At 58.6% G+C, this 9,030-nt stretch overlaps 4 protein-coding genes across 4 annotated transcripts in view; 2 read left to right on the top strand and 2 right to left on the bottom strand.

The window, feature by feature from the left end:
• Positions 1 to 16: 16 nt before the first annotated feature.
• On the top strand, positions 17 to 2,005 carry BBK36DRAFT_64829 (apses-domain-containing protein; the record flags this gene model as incomplete). The annotated part of the gene is made up of 3 exons (XM_024898429.1): positions 17 to 395; positions 467 to 599; positions 688 to 2,005. 3 exons carry the CDS (start codon positions 17 to 19, stop codon positions 2,003 to 2,005), a joined length of 1,830 nt encoding a protein of 609 aa, XP_024751414.1.
• A 1,696-nt stretch (positions 2,006 to 3,701) lies between these two features.
• On the top strand, positions 3,702 to 5,753 carry BBK36DRAFT_18493 (hypothetical protein; the record flags this gene model as incomplete). Its single annotated transcript, XM_024897857.1, has 1 exon — positions 3,702 to 5,753. The coding sequence occupies one exon, from the start codon at positions 3,702 to 3,704 to the stop codon at positions 5,751 to 5,753; it is 2,052 nt and encodes a 683-aa protein (XP_024751415.1).
• Positions 5,754 to 6,641: 888 nt separating this feature from the next.
• On the bottom strand, positions 6,642 to 7,864 carry BBK36DRAFT_1167373 (hypothetical protein; the record flags this gene model as incomplete). The annotated part of the gene is made up of 2 exons (XM_024895038.1): positions 6,642 to 7,108; positions 7,189 to 7,864. 2 exons carry the CDS (start codon positions 7,862 to 7,864, stop codon positions 6,642 to 6,644), a joined length of 1,143 nt encoding a protein of 380 aa, XP_024751416.1.
• A 597-nt stretch (positions 7,865 to 8,461) lies between these two features.
• The window catches only part of BBK36DRAFT_1139605 (aldolase), a gene marked incomplete at both ends in the record, with an annotated part of 1,064 nt that continues 495 nt past the window's right edge, over positions 8,462 to 9,030 (bottom strand). The window contains one exon of the mRNA XM_024893321.1: positions 8,462 to 8,878. Within this exon, the coding sequence (XP_024751417.1) occupies positions 8,462 to 8,878 (417 nt within the window). The remainder of the gene's footprint in view (positions 8,879 to 9,030) is intronic.

The raw sequence follows: 9,030 nt of genomic DNA on the forward strand, positions 1-9,030 counted from the left end.
GTACTACACACAGCACATGTCAGCTGGGCAGCCGCCCCCTCCTCAGACCGTTACTTCTGGCGGTCTGGCGCATTACTCGCAACACCAGTCTCAACTCCTGCCCCCTGGACCTTCGTACTCCAACCCGGCCCCCTACAGCCAGTATGGCTACGCCAATGGCCTGACGTCCCCCCCGGCCGCCCCTCCGTCGGTATCAAATACCATGGGAAACCCCTCGACGGTTCTGCCCTCCATCCCCGGCGTGGCTGGCCAGGCCCAGTACGTTGGGTTCGACACCACGGGGCAGCAGCCTCCCCCGGGCATGAAGCCTCGTGTTACTGCCACGCTGTGGGAGGACGAAGGCAGCCTCTGCTTCCAGGTCGAGGCTCGAGGTATCTGCGTCGCCAGGCGAGAAGGTACAGTAGTGGACACGCCCTGCCCAGCTTTGCCAATTGAGCAATTTTTCACTAACCTTGCTTGGTTGTAGACAACCATATGATCAACGGAACAAAGCTGCTCAACGTTGCTGGAATGACTCGTGGCCGTCGAGATGGCATTCTGAAGAGCGAAAAGGTTCGCCATGTCGTCAAAATTGGCCCCATGCATCTGAAGGGCGTCTGGTACGTTGCATCCCCCCACTTCATATTTTTGCGGACGAAGCGCAAGCAAACGAAGGCGTCTAACACGGAATATTTTGGCCTCACGCAGGATCCCGTATGAGCGAGCCTTGGACTTTGCCAACAAGGAGAAGATCACGGAGATGCTGTATCCGCTCTTTGTGCACAACATTGGTGCCCTCCTCTACCATCCCAGCGCCAACCCCGGAAGGACGAGCCAAGTCATGACCGCTGCTGACCGACAACGGCGCGAGAGCGTTCCCATGCGAAACCCGCCCCCCCCTGGGCTTCCATCCATTGGACAGCACCACCCTCTTGCTCTGCCTGGCCCTCAGCAGTCGCTCCCGTCGCAGTCGGCCAGCAGCCGGCCTCCTCTTGACCGGGCGCTGACCTTTCCCACGCCGCCCACGAGTGCTTCCAGCGTCATGGGAAGCATGGCGACCTCGGAGGGCTTCAACTGGCCCAACCAGGGCATGAACGGATCTCAGGGCATGGATGGTGGCCTCAGCAGTGCGCGCTCGATGCCCAACACCCCGGCCGCAACGCCTCCCGGTTCCATTCAGAGCATGCAGTCGTACCCTCCGGCTCCTCAGGGCTATGACAGCCAGCGCCAGATGTACAACGCACCTTCGGCCCAACAGTCGCCCTACCAGAACTCGGCGAACCCTCCCCCGGACCGCCTGTACAGCCAAGCCGCGTCGTACTCAAAGAGTGAGATGGGCCCGCCTGCAAGCCGACCGCCTGCGTCCATCCCCTCCAATGACCAGCCCGACAACAAGGGCCCTAACGGCATTGGCCCTGGCGAACAGCAGAACCAGAGCCACGGCGAGGAGGAGGGCGAGCACGAAGCTGAGTACACTCACGACAGTGCTTCCTACGACCATGCCCGCGCTCCGTACAGCTACAACACCGCAGGCGGCGTGGCGTCTATGAACAACGACTCCAACATGCCGTCGGAGATGGCGAATTCCCAAAGCCACCCGCCGGCTGGCTCGGGACGCTCGACGCCTCGAACGGCTGCGCCGCCCCAGCCCTACTACCAGCATCACGGCGGGTACAACTCGCCACAGCGCGTGCAGCAGTCGACGAGCAACCTGTACAATGTGATGACGAGTGACCGAGCACCTACCAACGGGGCTCCAGGAAACGACGTATATGCGCCGCCGGCGGACATGTCGAGCTCCATGTCCAACGGCTATGCCCCCCAGCCGCCGGTGATGAATGGTTCGGGTTCGGGCCTGAAGAGGTCGCGGGATGACGAAGACGACATCGTGCGGCCCCCAAGCGATGACATGGGAAACCTGGACCTTAAGCGACGAAAGACTATGCTGGAGACAACAGTATCCGCACCTGCGTACGACGCCATGAGCCGACCTGCTTCGGCTATCGCTGCTCCCCGTCGGCGGTAGAGAAGACTATACCACACGTAATTTCAACCCTTTTTTTCCGCCTTGACGAGTTCCATGTTCCACTGAGTTCCGTGTTCTCGAGGTATTGCAGCATCTTCAGGTCATCAAACCACGGTGGGGAGGGGCAAAGCGGCGGCGTCATGAAATAATATTTATTTGCAGCGATTTTGTGGCACCATTTCTATTTCTTTCTCGGTTTGTTGCTCGATCTTTCGCCATTTTTCCAACGGTGTAACGACATTCCTTGCCGTGTATCTTGGTTTTCTTTTTCTTTCCCTTTTCTCTTGGTTGCCATGCACCCGCAGACGATTCATGGGCTTGCGCAAACAGGCCACAGACGCGATGATGAATTCACGACGAGCCATCGATTCTATGTTACTTACGATGCCCTGTCACGGATGTACATGGCTGATGAGTGACGGCTTTTTTTCTGCATGGAGGAATTTAATTGCACAAAAAGGGCGACACACCGGTTGTCGACTTCCGTTCCCTCTCATTATCCTTTCCGCGGCTCTTGGAGAGGCGGAGTGTTACGGGCGGAGAAAAGATAGAGGATTCCTGTAATGATCTCAGGCGAGATGCGGTCGTGCGAGGTACTGGTGGGAGGAAGGCATCATTTTCTCCCTTGGTCTCTGGCCTCTGCTATTTCTTCCTCTTTTTTTCCCTCTTCCTTTCTTCTTCTCTCTCTCTCTTGCTGCTTAGCTTTTGAGGACTTTTTTTGTTTTTGCATTTTCTTGTTTTCTCTGCGAAGACGTGCGGGTTTTGCTTTTTGGAAATGAGAGAAGACGTCGGGGCAAGTCCTGATAATGACCTTATGACCTACCCTTGCTTTTCTCTTCTCTGGTTCTTAGCCATAAAAGCACACAGACGGTGCATTGGACGGGTTGCGTTGTTAGGTAACGACTTTATGAAAACGACAATAAAAGCCATTTGAGTATACGTGGATAGAATGATTTTGCGAATGAAGATTGTCTGTTTGAAATGAATCGAGTCGAGGTGAAGCTGTCGTGAGGTCCAGTGTCTGTCTCCAAGTGTGTGGCGGCCAAGTAAAGACGACCAGCGCAGCCACTGAGCGCAGAGGCTTATGTCTGTTCCTGTTCCATTCCTGTTCCTGTCACCTGTTGCTGTTCCGCACAGGGTACAAGCAAACGCGGCAAGGTACAGCCCCCTTTCTAGGGCCCTCTGTCCACTGTGAAACCGCTGCAATGTCCCTCACGTGAACATCAGCGCAGCGCTAGCCCCGACGCAGCCTAGCGCGCAAAGTTACCGGGTCAACAAATGCAGCGCATAAACAACCGCAGCGAGCATAAGCCCTCAGTTCGCGGGGCCTTTTATTAAGGCCGGCCAGGGCCCTGCAACTGGGACCTGGGCCTGTACCGGTAGAAGCAGGTACGAATCCGATGGATGCCAGTCAGTCAACCAGCCAGTGAGTGCAGCTACTAAACTGAACCGCTGCAGGCGAGTGACACCAAAAGTTTCCATCCTCACCTCCTCGCACTCACTAAACTCATCACCAACACCCTGAAAAGACCGCATCGCACCGGGGAGACGCTCGCAAACAGCGCGCACAGAGATAACGCAAACCCGTCAAGGAGGGCGAAACGGCGACGACAACACAAGGGCACAACACAATAAGCGACCGCTTTCTTCTCCCTTGCGTAGGATGACGTCTCCGCTTGAGCCGGCCGCCGATGCAATGCTCAACTCAACGACGTCGGCCTCGTCCACCGCCAGCAGCAGGAAGTCGGACGACGACTTCTACGATGCCATGAGCAGCAGCACGTCCAAGACGGACGCCTCGCAGCCAGAGCCGTCCACGGCACGGCCGCTGCGCATCAGGACCGACGACGCACGCTCTAACCAGGAAAACATCTCGCCCGCCAAATCGCGCCACAGCCGCATTATGTCAGGCACGGAGCTGTCGCCGCTGCGCATTGTGGAGAGCCAGAGGAGCTCATTGGACGGCGCGCTGCTCAAGGCCGCGAGTGGAGGCGTGCGCAGCCCGCGCAAGGTGTCGCCTGACCGACGCTTCCCTGTTAAGATCAATCTCGGCGGCGACGTGGCATCGCGGGCATCACCAACGGCGCACGAGCAGCAGCAGCAGTCTTCCAGCATCGACGAGGTGGTGCACACCCGCGACCGACACGACAGCGACGGGATGAAGCGGGCCTTGGGCATCTACGAGGACGGCCAGAGGAGCGGCAGCATCCGCGAGGAGGACGAGGACGGCGGCGACGCCACGCTGGGCGGCATGGACGACTCCCAGCGACACCACGGCGGCGACGATGACACGATGGACGTCAGCGCCTTCAGCGCCTTTTCGGCCGTGCCTAATGCGGCCATGCTAGCAAGGCTGGGCCGGACGCCCGACGGACGCCGCGACGCAAAGCGAGCCCATCACACCATGGACGACGACTCCGCCTCTACCTCCAGCCTGCTCATGGACTATAACGAACGCCTCGGACGCTCGCAGCGCTCTTCCCCCGCTAGGCGCGACATCCTGTCGCCCTCGCGCACCACGCCCAACCTGCCCATGACGGGCACGCCCAATCGCGACTTTGACGGCACGCCCATGGCGACGCCGAGGAGCATCCCCTCCATCACACCGCGGGAGCTGGAGACGCTCAAATCCAACTTCTTGTCCGAGATCTCCTCGCTCAAGGCGTCGCTGAGCGGCAAGGAGGCCGAGGTGCACTCGCTCAAGACCGCCGTGGTCGATGCCGAGAAGCGCGTGGGCGAGTCCATGGAGAGGCTGCGCGAGGAGCGGATGCTGAGGGAAGAGATGGAGGGTGCCCTCCGCATTGTGCGAGAAGAGATTATCGAGACGCAGAGGGAGAAGGAGGATCTAGAGCACGAGCTGCAGGAGAGCGAGCAGCGGAGAGAAGCCTCGGAGATGATGCACCAAGAGGCCGAGAGCAAGCTGGCCGGCCTGCGCGCCGGCAAGGACCTGGAGAGGAATTCGTCGCCAGACAAGGCCAACAACAGCGCGAGAGAGGTGGAAATTGCCGTCGAGCGAGTGGCGCGAGAGCTGCACAGCCTCTACAAGAGCAAGCACGAGACCAAGGTGGCGGCGCTCAAGAAGTCGTATGAGAACCGGTGGGAGAAGAAGGTCTGGGAGCTCGAGGCCAAGATTCAGAACCTGACAATGGAGAACGAGAGGCTGCACGCAGGCCACGGCTCCACCATGACCATGGTCGACCACGCCGACATGGAGCAGTGGAAGGCCCAATCGGCCCGCGACCACGCGACCATCAGGGAGCTCGAGGCCGACATTCAGCGGCTTGAGGCCGTCATTACGACGGTGCGCCGTGACAACGACGAGCTGCGCGTCAGCCTGCAGCAAGAGAGAGTCGAGAAGGGCGAGCTGGTGCAGCTGGCGGAGGAGCTGATGGCCATGCAGAATGTCGCGGCTGCGACACCCCCACAGCCCGCAGCGCCGCAGCCCGCGCCTCAAGCTGCCCCCCAGCAACCAGCTCCGCAGCGCCAGCAGCCGGCGGCGGCGGAGCGGAGGAACTCGGTCAACTCCGTGGCCAAGAAGCCGACGCTGGAGCGAGCAGACTCGGTGTCCAAGACGGCGAGACCCAACCCGGCGAACCGCATCTCCGGCATCCGGGCCCCAGGAACGGTCATGAGGGCGCCTCACGAGAGGGGGAAGAGCAGCATCGGAGGCGGCTTGCCTCGACCGGGTGGTGCCAGGGGCAGCGGCATCCTGAATTCGATTGAAAAGATGGGGAGCTATGGGCGATGAGAATTCACAATGGAGGACTGAGATTGAGCCACAGTGGCTGAATGAGACGGACGAACACACGACAACGACACATTAACGACCCTGGCATAGTGATGAAGGGAAAGACGTGACAAAAAAAGGGAGGCTCTTGTGTCTTTCTTTGTGCTTTTCCGTGCTTTTTCTTTTTCTGGCAATTTGTCGCTCTTTTGGACCAACCGAGTTTTGTTTTCTACAACAACTCACAAGCCCGCCCACCGGCCATTCCTCCTTTCCTCCTTTCCCTATGTTTCTGATTTGGGTTTGATTTGAATTGGGAAACGGATGGGAGGAATATTGTATGAAAGCGTTGCCTTGCGATTTTACCCTTTCCCCTTTCCTTTGCCCCTTCTTTTTCTCATGCTGAGAGAAGAAGAACTTGCGGCTGGACTTTGCTTGCAAATGTCAGTACGGGGCTTTGGTGATTGATATCCTGTTGTGAGAATCAGTGTGTGTTTGTGTGTGGGAGTAACGAAAAGCGGTTTGAGTGGTTTTCGAAAGAACAACTGATGAGGGGCTTCTTTTTTTTTCTTTCATTCATTCTTGACATTCCTTCATTCTGGTCTTGTTTGTTCCTTGTTTTAGGGACGAATTCTTATTAACTTTAGATGATGATGATTTATGCTAATGAGACTTTTATCTCTTTTGAATAACCGCTGTTTCTCTTTGCCTGCTGTGTGTGTGATGTGGTGAATGATGCTGAGGAACGGTTCAACAGGCCCCCCCTTAAGGTTTGTATAAACGGGCCTCTTTATTAAGCACTTTGATGAAATAGAAAAGAGTCATCACGTTTCATTAGTATATCAGAACAACCGCACGCAACTCAAATGAGGTTGAAACAGCTTCCAAGTTCATTCCCCTCGCCCCCTCTCATCACAGCCTATACGCCTCCTTGGCCGTCCCCCCAAAGATCATGGCGCGATCATCATCGCTCAGCGTCGCCATCCAGCACATCTTCTCCACAACCTCCTTCCACCTGGGCCACGCCTCGTTTTCATCCACGAGAGCAAGCCTCTTCTTCTCCTTATCAGAGCCGATGTTGTTGTTGTTTTCGTCGTCGACGAGCGCGGCAGCGCAGACGGGCCAGTCGCTGGCAAACATGAGGCGTCCGGGCCCAAAGGTGGCGAGGACGACGCCGAGCCAGGGCAGCAGGGACTGGAAGACGTGGGAGGGGTCCGCCGTCTGGGCGCGCAGGGCGGGCGTCATCTCGGCGAAGGCGCCGGAGAGCTTCATGTAGGTGCGGGCGCACTTGCCGAGGGAGAAGATGGCGGTGCGCCAGGCGGTGAAGGAGGGGTCGGAGGAGACGTTGTAGATGGTGAGGTCTGGCTTGCAGAGGTGGTCTGCGTATAATACATTATCAGTGGTTAGATAACTGAGTTAGATGTTGTAGATGTGGTCTGGGAGGAAGGGAAGAACTGACTGATGATAAAGACGACCTTCTCGTCGTCGGGGACGCCCTCGTGCGCGCGGCCAATCATCTCGACCGTCTCCTCGAGCTGCTTGCGGCCGCGGCGGTGCTGGTCGATGCCGACCTCGAAGGAGAAGCCGCGCTTGCCCAGGTACTTGAGTCCCTCGATGAACTTGTCCTCGAGCATGGTGCCGTGCGGCTTGTCCTGCAGGAGGTACCTAAACCCCTTGATCTTGGGCCAAGCCTCGCCGGCCTCCTCCCGCACACGCGCGAGGTACTTGTCGAGGACGTCGGCGCCGGCGGGCAGCGGCGCCCAGGGCACGATGGCGAGGCAGAGGGCCTTGTCCTCGGGGCTGTGGCCCTCGCCGGGGAGGGGCTCGCCGAGGGCGACGCGCTTGAGCCAGCGGACCTCGCGGAGGGGCCCGTCCCAGCCGGCCTCGCGGGCGGCGTCGTCGGTGCCGGAGACGATGGCGTCGAGGTCGTGCTTGCGGTCTGTCTCGACGAAGACGAAGCCGAGGAGGGACGGGGCGGAGCGGGCGGCGCGCTTGAACTGGTCGAGGGAGAATTGGCCCGACAGCGGGTGGTCGGGGGTGCACCAGGCGAGGTTGGGGACTTCGGATTCGGGGTAGATGTGGATGTGGGCGTCGATGACGGGGAGGAGGAGGCGGTCTTCTTGGGAGGAGGACATTGTGGCGGTGATGGGTTGTTGAGGGTGATTGGTGTGATTGAAGGAGAGGAGAATGAATAGAAGTAGAAGAAGAAGAGGATGAAGAGGGAAAAGGGATAAAAGGGTAAAGGAAAGCAGAAACGAGATGGACGCGATGCCCGACGCCCGGTGATGCAACTGGTCACATCACGAGCTCCATCACCGACCGACCTGAAGAAAGCTCCCCCCTTGTCCCCTATTTTCGACCTGAATCTCTTAATATTTACCCCGCCATACTAGAGAAGCAGCAAGACGGGGTCCAAGGTGGGGGGAGACAAAGAAAGTGGGGAGCAGGAATACTAGGTAGTAGTAGATCCAGTAAGTAGGTGGCTGGACGTGGCGTCTTGGGGGATGCTAACTATGGACCCAGGCTGGAAATAAAGGCGACGGGTATTTAGTGATGGATGATGAGGATGTGGACATGGAGCGATGTAGATATCTGAATAGAGGTGGTGGTGTATATACGAGGATAGAGACGGCGGGTGGATAAAGACTCTTGTCATTCCAACACTTGTATTTAGGTACTACTCATCTATTCTATCACATCTAGAGACCGCTATATAACCACTGAGACGTCCATCACAGAGAATTCTCAAGCTCAACCAACCCCCCCACCGCCGCATCCACCTCGCCATCCAGCTTCTTCGCATCGACGGCGCTCGACAACGGCCGCCTGCTCCTCCCGCCGCCGTACCCGTAGTACTTTTGCAGCGCCGCCTTGATGCCCGCGATGCCCAGCTGCACCAGCGCCCAGTCGGCCCTGCTGAAGCGCGTCTGCAGCTCCTGCGCCTCCTTGAGCCGGCCCTCGTCGTACAGCCGCAGCATGTGCGCGTGCGCCTTGGGCAGCAGGTTGGCCGTGGCGGCAATCACGCCGTGGGAGCCGCCGACGAGGCCGTGCAGAAAAAAGTCCGTCTTGCCCGCAAAGGCGGCAAAGGGGCGGCCGATGCGCGGGTCGTGGGCGACGCGCTGCAGCTTGCCCATGTTGCCGCAGGTGAGCTTGCAGCCGACGATGTTGGGGTTGGCGGCGGCGAGGTCGGCGATGAGGTCTGAGTCGAGGTCGATGCCGCCCGTGACGGCGGGGAAGTTGTAGAGCAGGACGGGGAGGGGCGAGGCGGAGGCGACGTCGTTGAAGAAGTTGAAGATGGTGG

The sequence above is a fragment of the Trichoderma citrinoviride genome, assembly GCF_003025115.1.
Source record: "Trichoderma citrinoviride strain TUCIM 6016 unplaced genomic scaffold BBK36scaffold_4, whole genome shotgun sequence".
In the NCBI taxonomy this organism is placed as follows: Eukaryota; Fungi; Ascomycota; class Sordariomycetes; order Hypocreales; family Hypocreaceae; genus Trichoderma; species Trichoderma citrinoviride.